The sequence below is a fragment of the Condylura cristata genome, unplaced genomic scaffold (genome assembly GCF_000260355.1).
Source record: "Condylura cristata isolate star-nosed mole 26May11 unplaced genomic scaffold, ConCri1.0 scaffold00006, whole genome shotgun sequence".
In the NCBI taxonomy this organism is placed as follows: Eukaryota; Metazoa; Chordata; class Mammalia; order Eulipotyphla; family Talpidae; genus Condylura; species Condylura cristata.
This window is the reverse complement of record NW_004567107.1, coordinates 65,216,953-65,236,518: the sequence shown is the minus strand read 5'-3', so window position 1 is coordinate 65,236,518 and position 19,566 is coordinate 65,216,953. Positions and strand designations below refer to the sequence as shown.

Sequence of the window (19,566 nt, the reverse complement as noted above, 5' to 3'; positions counted from 1 at the left end):
AAAAAAAAAATAAAACTAGGACCTTTATAGTGTCAACACTCATTTGTGCTGATCGTGCAAAAACATTGATGTGTAAAACTATCTTAGAATTACTTTTAAGATAATGGTTTCTCTCATAGCAGGAATATAACGGAACAGGTGAGAAAATAATAATGATGAACAGCTATATAGCAGAGACATTTTGTGGGGGTGGAGTGTGGAATGGGATCAAAAACAGTGGGGGGAGGGAAATGCACTGGACTATGGTGATGGCACATGGGTGATTTGGTGATGGGAAACCCAATGGGATTGCAACAGAGATGGAAAAATGCACAATTATATGTAAAAATAAACTAATATAATAAAAAAGAAAAGAAAAAAATAATTACTTCTGACATAAACTATACAAAATGTCATCAGATTCTTCACATCTATGCGCTAGGAATTTAAGAAAATAAACTTCACTTTAGAATGTCCTTGATGAAGCAGTAAAATATATTAATTTTATTAAATCTTAAACTTTGAGGAACATGTCTTTCCAACACTGCATGATGAACCAGGATTTAGGTGTGTCACACTTGCGATGCACAGCCAAGGCTGGCAATTGTCCAGTTGTGAGTTGAACTAGATGCACTTTAAAGACTGGCAGACAAACAGTGGTCAGGAGATTTGGGTATCTGGCAAATCTTCTCTTAAAAAGTACCAAAGCAGGCCCTCCCTGGTGGCTCAACAGGTTAAAGCGCAGCTCTATGAAGCTGTCCTCAGCCACTGCAGCGTGAGCTCAATCCCCGGCCAGGGAGCTGACCCACATGGCGTGGCAGACCTCTTCTGGCCTGCCCGCTGTTCCCCTCAGTGTATTTCAGTACATCTGCCACTCTGTCTCTGGTGAGTCCTTTCACACACACCCCCCACACCTCCTGCCTGTACTCCAGTTCATAAATAAATCTTTTTTAAAAAAATTGTTTTTAAAGTAACAAAGCAAGTCTGTCTTTTCAGGGGAACACCTGACAGTATTTGCCAGTGATACAATTTGAGATTTCAAGTGTTCTATGGCCCAAAGGAAACTTGGGGATCAGGGCTAACAAGAAGCAGGTTTAAGGTATCGGTGCTGACTCAGCAGATTTGCATCCTAAGATTGAGCTCCTTCTGTAGGAAGGCAGGGGCTCATATACACTTTCAGTTTCTACAAGGTTCCAGGTGGGTTTGCATTGGCAGCAATACATGGTCCGATATGACGTGCCTGCATGCCAAGAGGTGAGTCAGTTGCATACCAAGGAGTGAGTAAAGGGTCAGCAGTCAGGGACAACCCCCACCACCACCAGCACCACCCCCCCATGCCCAGTCTGCCTCACAGGGATACTATGGTCTAAAATGAAGCAAGATTCCTATCAGGGACTAAGTTGCATACCAGGAACTGAGCAAAAGGTTGTTACTAAGGTCCTCAGGCTGCTTATCTCAGGTCACCTTGCTTCAGTAGAAAACTTGTATCTGCCACTAGGAGCTTCACCACTTCCCAAAACTTAGAAGTTTTATTTTCTGTTGAAATTGGTCATGATATTGAGGAATGTGATTTTTTTAAAGATAATATATAATAGAATGTGTTAATGATGGGGGATAAGGCTAAAAGAAACTGAGGTGCCACAAGACCCTTGTCAATGCCTAGATCACAAAGCACAAGACCCAAGCAGGTATCAGACTGCTGTGGAACTGTCAGAACCATGGACCTGAAGGTGAAGATGCAGCAGATTGAGGCCATTCTAGAAATCTGGCCCCTTTCAAATTCTACATAGTTTATTCAAAGTCAGCCAACAACAAACAATTCGGGGCAGGAACGAGCCCCTCCCAAAGAGAAGACTATATTAGGGCAGTCTGCACTGACACAGGGCAGCAGTCTGCCCACCTGTGCCTATGCAGGTCTTCTTTACAGCAACTCGCTAGTCAGCACAGTCATGCCGGGGTGATCCCCCCAGCAGAGACCGCTCTCCTCAGGACCATCCACCTGCAACCAAGCAGGCCTCTCTTAGCAAACCTGTTCCTTTTGGAGCAGCTCTTTCTGTCAGTTTCTGTCTCTGCAAGTGCCCTTTATTTTTCCCTCCCCTTTATAATAACCTGCCCTTTTGGATAAAACGAATGTCTATGTGTTGTGGGAATTCACTGGTGCTGGTGAAAGGGGAGTTCTGGTGACATCTTTCCCAGGATGAACCCAAAGACCCCCCCCCCACTCCAAACCCAACGGCAACATCATTAACATCTGGAAGATCTGCATAGTTCAGTGAAATACTATTTTCCAAACCATCAATGCAAGTCGGTACAATATTATGCAGGGGTGAAGATCCTACCACACACAATAGAGACCAACGGATTCCAGTGAAGTTGTTTTTGGAGATTTTGGGTTAGAAGGATGGGGCCCCTAAGTTAACACTAGGAAAAGTTTCACCAGAGCTCCCCTTTCTTTATTTTTTCTTCTAGATTTATTTATTTATGCATACAAGAACTGGAGCATAGGTAAGAGGTGCAGGAGGTAAGAGGATTCACCAGAAAGAATGGGGAACAGAACAGGCAGCTCTACTGAAATGCACTGCTGAGGGGAGCAGTGGGAGGGTCAGGAGAGGTCTGCTGTGCCATGTGGGTCAGTTCCTTGATTGGGGATGGAACTCTAATGGCTGTGGATAGCTTGATAGTGCTGTGTCTTTAACTCCTGCACCACCAGGGAGGCCCCCAGAGCTTTCACTGCACAGGTGAGGTCCTCCATGAAACAGAGATGTTAGTTGTGTCCAAAAGGGCAAGCTACTATAAAAAGGAGAGAATAAAGGACACTTGCATAGACACAGGTGGGCAGAAAGGGCTGCCCCAGGAAGGACAGGTGTGCTAAAAGAGAGGCCTGCATAGGCACAGGTGGGCAGAAGGGCAGCTGCCCCCTGCCAGTGCAGAGACTGCACTAATACAGCCTTTGGGAGGGGCCCATTCCTTTGTGGAGTGGTTCATTTTTGTTGATTTTAAATAACTATGTAGAATTTGAAAAGGAGCAGAGATTCTACCAGTGGCCCTCAATCTCCATATCCTCACCTGTGCTCAATGTTACTCTAACAGCAGTTGACACCTATTCTGATCCATGCCATGGCACCTGAAGATTTTTCATTGAGATAGCAGATTTAATGACTATGCATCCAGCTCCCAGCACCGGCACTGGCATTGTGTGAACCAGGTTTCTGGTCTTGTGGTGCCTCCTTTCCAACTTGTCTATCCTTATCCTCCATCAACACTACACCAAAAACACTTGATAAATGGTAGTTTTTGTAAGGGTCAGGTGCCAAGTGGAAACGGGAACTTATCAATAATCTTTTTGGGCTGTATTGCCTTCGTGAGGGAAATTAAGAGTAAAGAAGTTGAAATGGAGGCACCACAAGACCAGAAAACTGTCTCACACAATGGCAGGCACTGGAGGTGTGGGTAGAAGTGACTAACATAGTCATTAAATCTGCTATATCAATGAAAAATCCTCAGGCGCTTTGGCATAGACCAGAACAGGTATCAACTGCTGTTAGCGTGTGTGGGGCACAGACCACAGGGGAAGATCTCTCCACATTGAGGGTCACTGGTAGAATCTCTGGTCCTTTTCTAATTCTATACAGTTACTCCAAATCAACAAAAATGAACCACTCCACAAAGGAATGGGCCCCTCCCCAAGGCTATATCAATGCAATCTCTGCAGTGGTGATACCGAAATGTCAGGTCTTCAGGCCTAGTCTCCCAGCCAGGCACAGATCCCAGGCTGCATGGGCAGCACTGAATCCTGGCCACTAGACCAGCACTGTTGGTGCCTCAGTAATGAAGCTGCAGCAGGAACTTCGCAGGTGCTCAGGCAAGCAAGTGGGAAGAGGCAGATTTGTTTAGAAAAAGAAAAAGTTTATTAAGGAAAAAGAGAACAGAAATAAAGTGGGATCCCAGGCTGGTGGAACCAGGGAGCTGAAGAGGAATCCTGTCTCAGGGAATACACACTTTCTTTTCTTTTTTTTTTTTTTTAATTATAGTAGTTTATTTTTACATATTTTTGTGCATTTTTCCATCTCAGTTGCAATCCCCTTGGGTTTCCCATCACCAAATCATACATGTGCCATCACCATAGTCCAGTGTAGGCAATACACACTTTCTTTTCCTAATTATTCTAAAGCTCCACCAGTCTCTGTGATTGGTCTCTGTCTTAAAGTCTGTGCCCAGAACTAAGTCTCATTGTCCCAGTCCTTATCTTAGAGTACTTTTCTTAATGTTCTGTTGCCCCCAGTCCTGGGGTGTTTGCTTGTCCCCTTTAGAATTTGGGGCCCTCATCTCTGGAGCCTCCCTTAACTCTCCTGAAGTCCCCGAAGCTGCCTAATGATCCCTAATTTGCCTAAGGCAGCTGCCCCCCCACCCCCACTCCCACCTGTGCCTATGCAGGCCTCTCTTTTAGCACACCTGTCCTTCCTGGGGGCAGCCCTTTCTGCCCACCTGTGTCTGTGCAAGTGTCCTTTATTCTGTCCTTTTTATAATAGCTTGCACTTTTGGATACAACTAACATCTGTGTCTCATGAAGAGACTCACCTGGGAACTTGCCAGTGCTACTGAAAGGGAAGTGCTGGTGAACCCAAGGACCCCACTCTCCAAATCCAAAATCTCCAAAAATGACTTCATAAACCACTTCAACAATAACTTTTTGGAGTCTTCGATAATTAGCAGAAGAAAAGTGTGCTAAGTTTGAGAATTGCAGCACTCCACCATAAGTTCCTCTCGCTCCCCATGGGTATTGATACATCCTGTGTATCCAGAACCCAGTGCACCAACAATTCACCTGCAAGAGTTTATCAGGTTCCAGCTCTGTCTGATGTGAAGCTAGGCACTGTGTTCCCAGAACAAAAAAACAGTCCCTGTTCTGAAGGTGTCACAGACTATGTGTGTGACAAACAGGGACAACAGTTATAGGCAGAAGGAGGCAAATAATAGATGAGCTTGCACCAAGTCACATTTACCTATTAGGGGAAGAGATCCGCAGGGAAGAGTGGTTGGAGGCTCCCCAGAAGAGCTGGCAGGATCTGAGTCTGTAAGGCCATCAGGAAGTGTAACAGGTCCCCAGGGAAAGAAGTTCCAGGTTCCCTGCCCCACCCAAAGAAGGGTGAAGCTGAACAAGGCAGAGAAGTGCTAGAAAAGAGACTGGAGGAATGGAAGAAAGAAGGATGGAGAACACCAAGGCGGAGGCACATGGGACAGAGACATGTGAAAACACTGCACTTGCTTCTTGGTCCTGGACTGGTTGAAACAGATGTGGGAAACCCAACCCACCCCAGTGGGGAGGTAAATAATGGCAGCTTTTATCTTGATGTTGCTCCTTTTGCCCCAGAGATGCTGGGCCCTTTTTCTGCCCTTTCCCCTTGGGCCTACCAAAAGGTGCCTTACACCTATGGCAGGCTTTCAGGCCTCTGTGGGCCTGCTTTGGGCCAGCCCTGTTTTGCTGGACACATACCCATGAGGGAGCAAGGTAACTTTGGGTGATTGATTTAGAAAGGATATTCTTTCCCTTCTCTTTGTTACACAATAATTGTATTGAAGTTCCTTTCCATTAAAGGTCTTATGCACTAGAGTATGTTTTATTTTAATGGGTGGATGGAAGAACGTATTTAAAGCAGGCAGATTAGGGGCTCTGGGGTGCCCCTTTCCCTACCCTTTAACAGAATCAGCCTAGGGAAAGAACATTTTAGGGAGAGAGAACAGAATGCCTAAGGTGGCAGCTTTCAGACAAGTAAGGCTAATTCCCATTCCTGCAGTAGCTGGGTGTGAGTGTGGCATGAAGCACAAGTCTGAGTCTGGTGACTGAGGTGGGGAATGAAAGGAGATGAGGCCAGAGAGGTAGGCAGGGGCTAAAACAAAGGGCCTTCTATACCATATTAAGAAATGTGGTTTTTACCCCCCAAAGGAGGGAGGGAATAGGGAGGGGGATGGGAGGTTTTTAGGAGTCCACTCTACAATATTTAAAAAGATCTTTGTTGCTAATAATGAGGAATAGATTAAACGAAAGAGTTTTGAAACCAGAAATAAAACAACAGACCCAGGCAGGTGATATAAGGAGCCCCTCAAGGCAACTACGGAGGCTTTAAGGAGGAACTTTAAAATGTGTTGTAAGTAGAATCTACACAATTCAGTGACAGAGGAAGTGCAGGACCGGGATCAGGAGTGCTTAATAACTCCCAGGGGTTTAGCACTGGCCCCGGAAGGGGCATTAGGGGAGTCTTTCACGAGTTTGGGGGAACGGAGATGGCTTGACGTGCACACCTCAAGATCAGGGGTGTTCCACGGGTAGCAGCAGGCAGCTAAGCAGACCTAAATGGATTTCCGCGCCCCCTCCACCCCGCCCGAACCTCCGCCTAGGGTTCCCACGGTTCCCACCCCAAGTAGCAAGCGCCTACGTCTTACTCCTCAGCCCCTGGGGAGCCGGGCGAACCGCTCCCTCGAGCTTCCTCCGCCGGGTCTCTCCTCCCCTACCCCCAACTCCCCCGCGGCTTCCCACTTCCTTTTCACCCCCCACATCCACACCCAGGGAAAACCGTAACAGCTCCGCACCCCGCGCCTCCTCCGTCCGGATCCTAGCCCCGGGTTTATAAACCGGTTCTCCAGGCCTCTGCTGGAGGGGGCAGCTGACCACGGCCCCCGACGCCTTGAGGCTCAGTCTCCCTCCTAGAGGCTGCCTTCCCCGCCCAGCCCGACCCCGCCTCCCCGCTGGGAAGCATCCCAAAAAAGGGCAGAAAAGAAGTTTCTTAAAGTTGGCCCACTAGGGAAGAGAGGGAGAGTCAGCCGGGAGTGGGGTGGAGAAGGGAGGGTACGCTGGGCCACCGGGCAGAGGGGAAAGCGGGGGACGGAGTGCTGGGGGTGGGAGTGGAGGCGCGAGCCGGCTGATGGAGCCCGGAGGGGGGCGAAGCGTGGGCGGAAAGAAAACGCGTCGCGAGTGGGGAGTGGGGAGCGGGGAGCGCGGAGCGGGGAGCGCGCGGTGTCTGCCCGGCTGTGACCGCGTGGAAAGTATGCCGGGCACGTGGGGGCAGGGCGCGGGGCTGGTTTTGGAGTCCCGGGTTAACCGTGGAGGAGGGGCCCTGGCCACGGCGGCCGGAGCTGGAAGAGAAGCGAGGGGAAGAGAGGTCAGGCCCGTCCTCGGGGGCAGCGAGCCGGCCGCGTTCCACTCTGCGACCCCGTCTCTGAGCTCCCTCCGGGCCCAGTGTCCCGCAGTCCTAGTGACACTCCGCTGCTACTATCACGTCTGTAACATAACCTCAGGGTAAACTGAGGCACTAGAGTTGCAGGGGAGCCCCGCCTCCCAAGAGACATTTAATCCACAGGGATTTACAGGAAACTTCTAAATTAAGGGTAGCGGCTGCAGCAGCTGATGGGGGGGCGGGGGCAAGGCATCCCGTTCCTGACTCCAGGGCAGCTGCCGTGAGCTCACGCCCCGAAATAGCCCCAGGGCCCCCAGCTGCAGCTGCCCATGGCCCGAGCTGTCACTCAGAGAGAAAGCAAGCAGCCCCCAGCCCGAGGGTCCCCTCCTCAGGACGACGGTTTTTGCACCTAACAGTTCAGTTACTCTCCCTTCGGACGGCTGGGGAGGAGGGTGGGGAAGTTGGCAGAGGGGCGGAGCTGTGAGGGGGCGGACCCGAGGGGGTGGGCGCAGGGGGCGACCGCGCCTCCAGACCAGTCTGTGCTTCTGCCCCTACAAGGTTTGAACTGCGGTGGGGGAGGGTCCCTGCCCCCGGCTCCGCCCGGTCGCTCCCAGCCTTTTAGGCGCCGGGCGGCTTGGGACATCCCAGTCCTGCTCGGTCCTCCACACTCGCCTCCCGTGCGCCTCGTCCGCGCAGACAGCCCAGTTCGCTCCATCCGCACTGCTCGCCGGTCGGCCCGCCCCCCACCGCAGCCATGGACGCCATCAAGAAGAAGATGCAGATGCTAAAGCTGGACAAGGAGAATGCCATCGACCGCGCCGAGCAGGCCGAGGCCGACAAGAAGCAGGCGGAGGACCGCTGCAAGCAGGTGGGGGGCCCTCCCCTGTCACCCCTCTACTAACAGGGCAGCCTTGTCTGTGCTCTCTGCCCCTCTGTCCAAGACTCTCCTATCACGTATGGGGCCTGGGCCTTTACATTTCAGTCCAGGGCTCTAACCAAAGACGTGGTTCATCGCATCCATTATAATCTGGGGAGCCCCAGTCCCCTGCTCCCTGGAAACAGAAGTTGTTTCTCTGTCCTTGCCATGTGCCCCCAACAGCCCTGACCGCACTGTTCATTGCTGTTACTTGTCTTCCCTGACAGTCTCCAAAGATCACTTAGTACTCCCTCACACACATCCCCGTCTCCTTTCTGGGCCCTGGGCCCTGGGCCCTGGGTGACAAAACCCTCTTTTTCCCAGCTGGAGGAAGAGCAGCAGGCCCTCCAAAAGAAGTTAAAGGGGACTGAGGACGAAGTGGAAAAGTATTCTGAGTCCGTGAAGGATGCCCAGGAGAAACTGGAGCAGGCCGAGAAGAAGGCCACTGACGTGAGTGAGAACTGGAGATCGGTGGAAGGTGTAGTGTGCTGGGCGGTCTCCTGACCGTGTGGATGTTGAGGGAAGGGCACCTCCATATCCCCAGTGCTGGTTCAAAAACGGTTTCCTCTCAAGAACCCAGGTTAGGGCAGGCTTGCACAAATAATCCAAGGCAGTGGGTAAATCAAAACCGCCTACCACTTACCCCAGAGTATATAGTGTTCAATCCTGTGTGGTTCCAGCGCTTAGAATGTACAGTGATGAAGCAGTGAGTCACTGTGGGGGTGGATGGCCCAAGAATTTACCATCCGCCTCAATTAATCCTCCAGCTGAATGTGGAAAGGAGGCTACAGCTACATTTGTGGGGTGTGGGATGTGGGTGTGAGGTTCTGTTGGACAGGAGGAAGGAATCTAGTGATGGGCCCTGACTTGAGTTACACTCCTGAGGAGTCATTAGAAATTCCCTGGCCTTGACCTCTGGCTCCAGGAACCCTTTGGTGTACTGGGCCCAGCTCAGGTTCTAACAGTCTCTGCTTTGCCCTCCTTAAGCAGTCAGTCTCAAGACCATGCCAGGCCTCAGGGCAGAGGGACAGGGCCACAAATGCCAAAGCAGCCACCTTGGCAGATTCTGCTTACTCAGAGAATTTTCTGCCCACCCTCACACCCCTTAACCAGACCTTTTCTACTTCCTGCCATTCCCAACCCCCAACTTGAGGTAGAAGAATGACCAAATGACTTTGGACATGGCGCTTTCTCCATTCTCTGCCTCAATGTCCCCATTTGTCTTCCTCCAGGATTGCTTTAAGATGAGCTTTTGCTTGGGTCTATGGGAGGAGTAGCATAAATTCTGGTCTAAACATCAGAGATGACGTTACTGCTTGTTGATGTTGACCTTTCTTCATGTTCCCCAACCCCCTACCGCAAGGGTGGTTTCTCTGACCTTCAGTCTTTGGTTTTGGTTCGCCATGGGCCCTGGCACTTGGGAGGGAGCTGACCTGCAGCTGCTCGTGAAGACGACCCTGGGCATCTGACACTCTATAAATAACCAAGACCTGGTGCAGCTGGAGGCAGACTGGAAACCCAAGGAGCTGGGTGGGGGGTGGAAGGGAGGAGGGGGTGGACAGGACAGAGCCAGGGAAGACAGGCAGCAGTGCCAGGAGTAGCTAGGAAATACTGCCCAAACTTACTGTGACCTTGAATGCAGCACTTCAGTTACACAGTGCCTCAGTTTCCCCATTTCTTGCTTTCTGATTGTCCACTGGGACGGTGGTACACGTCCTATGGTTAGAGAGCAGCATCCATACCAGAAAGTGCTCAAGAATCAGAAAATGGCAAACTTCAGTCCGCTGATAAGACCCCAGGGTTTCCCAGCTCACCCAGTCATTTGTCATTCCCCCACCATGATGGAGCTTCCCTTTTATAGTCTCATCTCTCTCCGGGGTCTTCTCCCAGAGTCTTTTCCCCCAGCCTCAGTACTGTCCCCGAAACCCTTCCATACCGCATCTTCCTGCCCTATGCCCATAGCAGGCTCTTGGCACTGTAGGTGGCCTTTGGCACCTGGAGGCGAGCTGAAGTCCACTTTCTGCATATAGCATGGTGTTTCCTCTGCCCAGTACCTGCACTCTGCCCCTCTGCCTGAGAGCTGCCACCCATCTCTCCCCTCTCTCACTTCTTCCCGAACATTGGCCCCTTCTCCTTTTTGCCTTCCTTAAGTACCAGGATCTCCATGCCTTTGTCTTTTAGGGAGAGCCAGGGGTAACTTAATGCTTATAGAGTGCATATCACTCTTTAAGTGGACATAGGCTCAAGCGCTCTCTGCATGTTATTTTAACTATTTTCCAATCCTGTCTTATCGGAATTATTTGGAAACATTAAAAAAGAAAAGGGATCAAAGAATGTCCAAACGCTTGCCTTGGAAATCTCAATTCTGCATGGAGCTAGAGAGCTGCCCGGTTTTATAAGCCTCCCGATGGAGCGCTGTGTGATCTCTGAACAGCAATTATAACTCCAATTTCAAAAGGTGGAAAATGAGGCTCAGAGACACTAAATAAGTTTCCCAAGGCCCTCCAGGTGTTGAGGTGCTGAATGGACTCAGAGACGATGTCCTGACACAGAAATAATGCTCTCACCAAACAGCATTGCTCCTTCATTTTGCTTTATCAGGACCCTCGGTCTGCCCTTTTTCTCAAGGTATCATGACTTTCCGTGGGCCTTCTCCCAACCTCCATGGCTTTGCCTCTATATTGCAGGGTCAGCAGCTGAGTAGCAGTCACCCACACGAGCCCTGTATAGCCCCTGTGCACTGAGACCTTGGTTGGAAGCCCACGTGGACGTCCCAAGTAAACCATTAGGCCTGGAAGCTGGTGGTGTCATGGAGCTTGACTCTGACTGGCAGTTTCTAGCAGCCTTGAGGTCCTGTTGGCCTGATTCTTCAGTACCCTTTACCTGAGCCAGGTTCTGCTGTGGGGTGCTCAGGCTTCCTTAGCCTCAGTCCCAGCACTCTGAGTCCTTTGGGGGAGACAAAGGAACTGCATGCCGATAACCACGCACAGCCAGAAGAGGCCCTAGGGAGGAGGCCTTGCCAAGGATGCGTGTTTGACTGAAGCATGTCATCTGAGCAGGTTAGGGGAGAAGTAGGCTGAGAGTCTGGAAACCAGGAGCCTAAGTTCTGTCAGACAAGACTCTTAACCATCCTGCGGAACCTCTCTGATCCTCCAAGGTAGATAACTTTTCTGACCTCTGACCTTTGTCACACAGGCCGAGGCAGATGTGGCTTCCTTGAACCGCCGCATCCAGCTGGTAGAGGAAGAGCTGGACCGGGCACAGGAGCGTCTGGCCACAGCCCTGCAAAAGCTGGAGGAGGCTGAGAAAGCTGCAGACGAGAGTGAGAGGTAGGCAGAGGGACCTGCAGGGGAGCCCTGGGGAGCAGGCAGGGAGCTTGTCTCTGCCGGGCCTGACCCCACTCCTCTCCCTGCCTCTCAGAGGCATGAAGGTCATTGAAAACCGAGCCATGAAGGATGAGGAAAAGATGGAACTGCAAGAGATGCAGCTGAAGGAGGCCAAGCACATTGCCGAGGATTCAGACCGCAAATATGAAGAGGTGACAGCCCCACCCCACTTCCTGATCACTCCAAAGGCCCAGACACCCCCAGTCACCCACCATAAGCCTGTTCTTCTCTCCCCACATCCCCTAGGTGGCCAGGAAGCTGGTGATCCTGGAAGGAGAGCTGGAGCGCTCAGAAGAGAGAGCGGAGGTGGCTGAGAGGTGAGTTCACCTGGGGTGGCAGGTGATACTCCACCTGAGCCCGTGGCTGTGGGGCACTCTCACACAGTGGGGATGCAGGTTCCCAGGTCGGGCTCACAGGGGCAGGGCCCGCCGTCCTCTGACCCTTACCCGCTGCCCCCAGCCGAGCCAGGCAGCTGGAGGAGGAACTTCGAACCATGGACCAGGCCCTCAAGTCCCTGATAGCCTCAGAGGAAGAGGTAGTACCTCTCGAGACCTATCTGGGCAATGGCACCTTTTCTCAGCTCACCTTCTGCATCTCAGGCTGCTCTCTCACCTGCTGGGGCTGGGTAGGGCCTGGAGCTCTGCCTGCCTGCTGTCACTCTCACAACTTTGCTTTTCTCTTGTCTCCTCCACCCTCCTCCACTGCGCCATCTCCACTGACTCACCTCACTGTGCCCTCTCACTTCACCCTGCCACACACCCTGCAGTAAATGTGGGGACCTAGAGGAGGAGCTGAAAATTGTTACCAACAACTTGAAATCCCTGGAAGCCAAAGCGGACAAGGTAGAGGGGGCGGAGGGGCAGTGAGGATGGAGTCCTGCAGGGGAGGGTGGCGACAGCCCGGGCAGGGACAGCCGGGTGTTTGATGGAGACAAGATCAGGAGGAGCCTGCGGGACTTTGGAGAAATGAAGGGTGTGTGGGGGCAGTCCACTGATGGCATGTGTATGTCCCTAAAAGTATTCCACCAAAGAAGATAAATACGAAGAGGAGATCAAACTGCTAGAGGAGAAACTCAAGGAGGTGAGAGCCTTCCGGCCCCCGCTCTTCCCTCAAGCCTACCAGCCCTCCCCAGAGGCTACCCGTGGCAGGGAATTGGGGGGGTAGGGGTGGAAGACTCGATGGCTGAGGCAAGTAGTAGTTCTGGAGGGAGGGCCTAATTTTTTGTCATTTCCCCTTCTCTCCTTCACTGCTAGGCTGAGACCCGAGCAGAGTTTGCTGAAAGGTCTGTGGCGAAGTTGGAGAAAACCATCGATGACCTGGAAGGTAAAAGGAATGCCCCATCTCCCCAGGCTTTTTAAGCAGCTCCCTGACTGGCCCTCTGTCCCTTCCCATCTCTTTCATTTGCCACCCACACATTCGGACTAGACAACCCAGCCCTCCACAAACCCAAGGGGGTCTGTAAGTACCGTTCAGGTAGAAGCAGCCGGTACAGCAAGTGACTGAACGCTTGTCAAACTTGAGCAAGCAGGAGAGAAGGTCCCAGGGCCCTGGGGCCTACCCAGCGCGGTGTCTGCCTTGGCTGGAGGGCCTGAGTGTCTCCTGCTCTGTGGTTTTGCTGGTGCTGCTGCCCGCAGGCCCCATGGGCAGTGGCCCTGGTAGTGATCTTAGCATCTCTGTTGCCAAGTGCCACCCAGGGGAGCCGCATCATGAGAGAGACGTCTTGCTCCAGCAGGCAGTGACTTTGGTGACCATATAAGAGGAAATACTAATTTAAGCTGCATTTGGTGAAAACAGCCAGATATTTGCTAGCCTGTGGCTGTTATGTTTCATGTTATCAATAATCTGTGCCTGAAGCTGTCTTTCCCTTTGATTCTCTGGTACTTTCACTTTCATAATGGCAACTTCGCTCGCCTCTCCTGACCTTCTCAAGCAAGCTTCAGTGTCCCTAGCTTTAGCACTTTAGACCTTTCTGGCTCGAGCACCCTCCCCTGGAAGCAAGCACTATCCAAAGCACTGTTCCCCCAGAGCCCTGAGGAGGAACCAGTTTGGGGTACAAAGAAGGAGAAAAAAGCGGGTGCAGGAGGGGACGACATACCCCAGTGGCTGTCAGCCAGTTCTCTAGCCGCTCTCCACACTTTTGTCTTTGCCCACCTCGCTCTGACTCTTGTTCTCTTTTTCCATCACCCTCTCCCCCCTTTCCTCTTTTCCGCCATCCCCTCTTCCCACACTCCCACCTATCCCCTCACCTGACCCCCAGATGAAGTGTATGCACAGAAGATGAAGTACAAGGCCATCAGTGAGGAGCTGGACAACGCACTCAACGACATTACCTCTCTCTGAGGCCCATAGCAGTGTGGCCCCCTGAGGCGGCCTTCTCTCCTCTCCTTTCTGTTCTCTCCATGGGGATGGGCGTGGGCAGGAGAAGCAAAGATTGCCAAGATTGCACATCCAGACTGGGCAAGGCCTGGGAGAGCCCCGTCACAGCTGCCACCTATCCTGGCACTTGCTTTATCTTTCTCTCCATCCACTCCCCACTCCTCACCCCCAGTCTCTACCTCTCTGCGGCTTAATAAACTCAACTTGGTCTCCATGCTGTTTTCCTGCACTCCAGAGAGAACTGCCATCAGCCCCCCCTCCCCCCAGAGCACTGGTTCACTGCTTTCACCCTGGCTTCTATAGACACCTCCAATCTTGTGACTCCCCTACCTGAGCCTGGCCATGACATGGTGGCCCACACCACAAGCCCCTCTGCACGGGCACTCCCTTCTGCCACTCTGATCGTCACCGCTGCATGTGGGCCTTTGTCCGCACCACCACGAGCCTCCACTACCCTGAGTCCTGTGCCGCTGCAGACCCAAGGCTGCCGCTGACCTCAGGCCACTCAGCTGGGGTTCCAGGAGCTAAAGGAAGGATGGAGGGCAGTGGGGTGAGGGGGTGCAGGGCAGGGGCAAGAAGTCGTGAAAGGTCAGGGATGAAGTTTGGAAAAATGGATGCCAGCAACGAGGGCTTTCACTGCAGGTCTGTTTCTTGCCTCAAGTCTGTCAGTCTGTCTGGCCCTCCCCTACCTGGCTCAGTCTGTCTTTCCTTATGTTTTCAACTCTCAGACCTTTAGAAAAGACAGTAAAGTGGTTTATGACTCGGGCCTTTCCACCCCACCTCTGTGACTTTGAAAGCCTGAGTAAGGCATCATGTCTGTCCTATCTCCCTTGTCCCGGTGAACCTGTCCATTGTCCTGCTGCTGGCCCCTCAGAGCCCTGAATGCTGTGTCCTCCTGTGCCTCTGACCCATCCCATGTCTGTCCCCGAGCCCCAGTCCACGTCTTCCCACTTCCCTTCCCCTGGGTCTCCCTTCTCCTCACATGCTGCTTCCCCTCACAGAGACCTTGGCCAGTGCCAAGGAGGAGAACGTGGAGATTCACCAGACCCTCGACCAGACCCTGCTGGAACTCAACAACATGTGAGGGCTGGCCCTCCCCTGGACGCTAGAGGTGCCGCCCCAACCTAATAAAATTGATGTTACGTGTTACCGCATCACAGGACCCTTTAAGGGTTTTGTTTGTTTGTTTGTTTGGTGTTAGTAGTTTTCAAAGTGGAGAAAAAAGGAAGGACGGAGCATGCCTGAGGGGAGCATGAGGCTGGAAGGACAGATGCTCAGGGCCTGGTCCATGCTCTGTGATTACTTCCTCTTTTTTTTTAAGATTTATTTTATTTGTGGGTACAGAACTGGGGTACAGGCCAGAAATGCAGGGGTGCTGAGTGGATTCACCAGAGGTAGAGTGAGGAGCAGAACAGGCAGATTGTCAAAAGTATACTGCTGAGGGGAGCAGTGGGCGGGCCAGGAGAGGTCTGCCGCGCCATGTCACCTCCGGGGCATTGGGGGGATCGAACTCATGTGGAAGTTGCTTTAGCTTCTTAGTGCTGTGCTTTAACCCGCTGCGCCACCAGGGAGGGCCCATCACTCCCTTTTCCGGGGCTGTGGGAAGCAGAGGAACCCAGCACAACTGCCCTTATTCTGCAGGGCAGGGGAGCTGCTGTCTCGCTCAGCCCCTTCCACTGTGTGGCTGGGTCAGGTGGTACAAGCTGAAGGAAAAGCTGCAAAAGCTACACAGACTTGACTCAAGCCAGGTGAAAGCCCAAAAGCTTCAATGTGATCTGAAGTCTACAGGTTAAACCTGCCCTAGCCCCCCACATATACACTCTACATGCTTATAGAGGTGTGCGCGCACACGCACACTCACAACGGCCCTTCCAACAATGTCAATCCCTTCTGACTCATTCCTGGTAATGTCCCCCTAGCAAAGATGTCCACATCCTAATACTGTGAGATGTTGCCTTACATGGGAAAAGAACTTGTGATTAAACTGAAGATCGGCTCCCCACCTCTGGGTAGACCCAACATAATCATTACGAAGGGGACACAAGATCAAAGGAGATAACGATAATGAAGGCAAATGGCTGGAGTGATACAGGAAGGGGCCACAAACCAAGGAAGGCTTGACTTTTAGGAGCTAAAGGTACGGAAACATTCTTCCCTGAGAGCCCTGAGAAGAAACTAACCCTCCCTATACCTTGACTTTGAGCCCTTAAGATGCATTTTGGGGGGCCTCCCCAGAGGTGCAAAGGGTCAAGTCTCAGCACTGTGAAGTTATCTGTAGCCATGAGTTCAGTTCCCTGCCAGGGAGCTGACCCACATGGTGCAGCAGACTGGCTCGCCTCTGCTCCCCTCAGCAGTGTGTTTCAGTCAGTCCACCTATTCTGCTCCCACTCTGTCTAGGGAATCCTCTCACCGCCTTGCTTCTCTGGCCTACACCCCAGTTCTTCAACATGTAAATAAATACAGTAAGTTTTTTTTTTTTTTTAAGATTTCTTTTGGATTTCTGGCCACCAGAAATCCTGAATAAGTTTGTGTCACCATTAAGTTTGTGGTAATTTGTTATAGCAAATGAATGCAGAATCCCTATGTGGAGAACAAAAATGTCTTCCATATTTTTATTAGAAACATTTATTTAAAAAAAAATCTTTGGAGGTTAAAAAGGAAGTGGTGGGGCAAAAAAAGAGGAAGTGGTGGAAGGGGCAAGACAGTCTCTAGCTGCCCCTCAGAATTCTCTCTGGCTGCTCTCTGCACATTCTCCAGACAGTCCAGGACATGGATCTCTAGGCAGCTGTCTCGGTGACTTCCGCAGGGTGGTAGCTAGCACTCCCTTTGGTGTGGCTTTGGAGTCTTCTGTTCAACAAGAAAGCCTGGTCAGAAAGCTTGCTGCTGGTGAGCTCATCTGCAAGCACTTGCATGAAGCTGGGGCTCCTGAGGAGGTGAGGACTGCGCCCGCCCGCCCGCCTGAGGGAGGGGTTAGCACAGCTCATACCTTTGCTGCCTTCTCATTTGTACAAGGAAGAGGATGCTGGTGATAGCAAAGAGGAGGCCAAAAACCAGGGCGAGGATGTCACCTGGAAGGAGAGGGAAAATCGCCTCAGAGTAAAGAGGAACCAGTAGGGTTCCCTGAAAACCTGCTCAGTTTATGCCTCCAGCCATAGGCTGGGGCTGCCAGCTGCCCTCAGTGGCTCAGAATCCAGAAGTCAGCAAAGGGGTGTGGGTTGACTCACAAGGAAGGGTAAATTAAGCTCATGTTTCCTGCCTAAACATGGAGTAAAAGATTGTTTGGGAAAGAAGAAGCCGGTCCTCCCTGGTGGCACAATAGGTTGGGACCCAGCATTGCAAGCTGGCTGCTGCTGCCTCAGTGGGAGTTTGATCCTTGACCCCAGAGGTGACCCACATGGCGTGGCAGACCTCTCCTGTCTTGCCCACTGCTCCCCTAGGCAGTGTACTTCGTCAGTCTGCCTGTTCTGCTCCCCACTCTGTCTCTGGTGGGTCCTCTCACCACCCCTGCACCTCTGGCCCGTGCTCCAGTTCTGCGTGCATAAATAAATCTTAAAAAAAAAAAAAGACACTAAGGGATTTCTGGAACTTTATCCATAGGGAACCCCCATCTTGACTTGACACTGTCCTATTGAAGTTGGAAGTCTGCAGTAGAGGAGAGAAAGCAGGGGTGTTTCTGACTAGCCCCTAGGGCTAAGTGGGTCCAACGGGTGTCCCCCCAGCCTCGGGGGAAAGGAAGAGTAAAACTCACCAGCAGCAAGACAGGAGGAGGTGTTCAGAGAAACTAAAGAGAAAAAGGAGACATTAGAGCCAGGTCTGTGGCCACCAGTGACAGACACAGCACAAGTGATGACACCAGGGCGATGTGGCAGAATGGGACACCAGGCAAAGTCACACCTGGCTCAGCAGTCTTAGTGGTGCTGTCCACTGCAACAGGGAAAGAGGCCTCAATCACTCGCCCATTCAAAGGTTTCATAGGCCGGAAGTTCAGCTGTAGCCGAGAGTCATCAGATCCCCACATGGAGGAAGAGAGGGTGTGGAGCTAGGGAGGTCAGCAGACAGGACCAAGGAATAAGCTTGTGACCAGGAAGCAAAAGGGCCCCAGATCTATTACAGCCAGCGCTTGGAGGTGTCACCTCCATGTCCCCATCATCCCTACCCGGCCCCTTGATCTCTTTATGCTTCATCTTTCCCACCTCATCCTATACCCCCCAGACCCCGATGTCATCATCACACCCCAGTTCTACCTGCTTAGCACTCAGCCTCACTGTCTGGTTGAACACAGTCCAGATGACTCCCTGGGCGCATGGGGGTGTGGTCAGAGACCCCTCATATCGGAAGTAGCGCCCGAGATCCGAAGGCAGCAGTGCAGATATGTCCAGTCCTGGGATCCCCGTCTCTGAATCTGTGGAGAGGATATGTGCTGGAGTCTCCACCAGATTTCCCCACCCAATCCTGGAAACTTTGGAGGTAGAGATACAGTTTCACCTTCCAGAAGCCACACGGAATCACTTCTCTGAGACCATTGTCTCACTAAATGTCCCCTCTCCTTAACACAGCAGACCGAACTCAGAGGTGAGAAGAGTAAAGTGCATCCCAGTGTGACAGAAGAGCCCTTAGGACCAGTGAGTCTTCACTCTTACTTTCCACTGTGACAGCATGCTGGACCTCATATTTAACCCCAGAGTGAATCAAAATGAGCTGAAAACCTGTCAGTAAACCTGTCTCTTAATAACTACAGAGACAAAAACTCAAAAGCTATAGGGCTAGCAAAACTAGTAAACTGGTGAGAAAGGACAAACTTCCAATAAAAGTACTTACAAAGTTAAAACATTTGCTATTTATGAAGAAGTATAGTTCTCAGAAAATTTTTAACTTTCCAGATTCATTTCTGAAGCTGCAAATTCTATTTTTTTGGTCTTTCTTTTCATTAAAACGTTCTTTATTAAGGTAGAATTGACACGAAATGCTATATTAATTTTAGGTATGCAACACAGTGGCTTACTATTTGTACAGATTGTGAATTAATCATCAAAAAAATAAGCCTCGTTCACATCCACCTTCATAGTTACATTTATTTTTCTTGTGATGAGGACTTTTTTTTTTATTACAAAAGTTTATTCTTACATCATTTTGTACATTTTTTTTCCCATCTCAATTGTAATCCCCGCGGGTTTCCCATCACCAAGTCACCCATGTGCCATCACCATAATCCCGTGCAGATGAGGACTTTTAAGATCCAGTCTCCTAGCAACTTTTATTTATTTTTTTCCTTGCAACTTTTAAATATTCAATATGGTATTAGTTATATTTACCATGCTATATATTATATCCAGTGACACTCATTTTCTCACTGTCAGTTTGTACCTCTTACCCTCGTTGTCCCATTCTGCCCCTGTCCCATCCCCCAGTCTTATTTTGCAGGATTTGTCTTTGCCTATTTATCTCTGTTCAGCTCCATTATCACAGTCAGTCAGTACACACACCAAACCCTCCCTCAAGGGCACTCAGCTCTCTTGGGATAATTCTTTATGAACAAGGGTATTAAGGATAGTGACTAAAGCAACCACTAACCTTCCTCAGCGATTTCTTGCAAATGTGACAGCAACATCTCATAAGCACTGTTTTCCTCTGGGCCCTCCTAGGAGATGACAGCAAGCAAGACAGGTTATTTCAGTCCATCTGCCTGTTCTGCTCCCAACTCTGTCTCTGGTGAATCCACTCACCACCCCTCCCCCCC

The 19,566-nt window shown here is 51.1% G+C and overlaps 2 protein-coding genes across 5 annotated transcripts in view; one reads left to right on the top strand and one right to left on the bottom strand.

The window, feature by feature from the left end:
* Positions 1-7,666: 7,666 nt before the first annotated feature.
* On the top strand, positions 7,667-14,999 carry TPM2 (tropomyosin 2 (beta)). Of its 4 annotated transcripts, none has more exons than XM_004677770.2 (9): positions 7,667-8,019; positions 8,392-8,517; positions 11,263-11,396; positions 11,488-11,605; positions 11,700-11,770; positions 12,220-12,295; positions 12,471-12,533; positions 12,707-12,776; positions 14,831-14,999. In XM_004677770.2, the coding sequence occupies exons 1-9, from the start codon at positions 7,906-7,908 to the stop codon at positions 14,911-14,913; spliced, it is 855 nt and encodes a 284-aa protein (XP_004677827.1). In that variant the 5' UTR covers positions 7,667-7,905; the 3' UTR covers positions 14,914-14,999. The 4 variants fall into 4 exon arrangements, with proteins under 4 accessions (XP_004677827.1, XP_004677824.1, XP_004677826.1 ...); XM_004677767.2 differs by lacking the exon at positions 12,220-12,295 and adding an exon at positions 11,913-11,988 and having other exon boundaries at positions 14,831-14,972; XM_004677769.1 differs by lacking the exon at positions 14,831-14,999 and adding an exon at positions 13,711-14,043.
* Positions 15,000-16,606: 1,607 nt separating this feature from the next.
* CA9 (carbonic anhydrase IX) overlaps positions 16,607-19,566 on the bottom strand; it is a 6,337-nt gene continuing 3,377 nt past the window's right edge. Inside the window, exons 6-11 of the mRNA XM_004678045.1 lie at positions 19,401-19,467; positions 18,074-18,231; positions 17,724-17,868; positions 17,578-17,610; positions 16,816-16,897; positions 16,607-16,673 (exon numbers count right to left, since the gene is read on the bottom strand). Coding sequence (XP_004678102.1) covers positions 16,607-16,673; positions 16,816-16,897; positions 17,578-17,610; positions 17,724-17,868; positions 18,074-18,231; positions 19,401-19,467 — 552 coding nt within the window. The remainder of the gene's footprint in view (positions 16,674-16,815; positions 16,898-17,577; positions 17,611-17,723; positions 17,869-18,073; positions 18,232-19,400; positions 19,468-19,566) is intronic.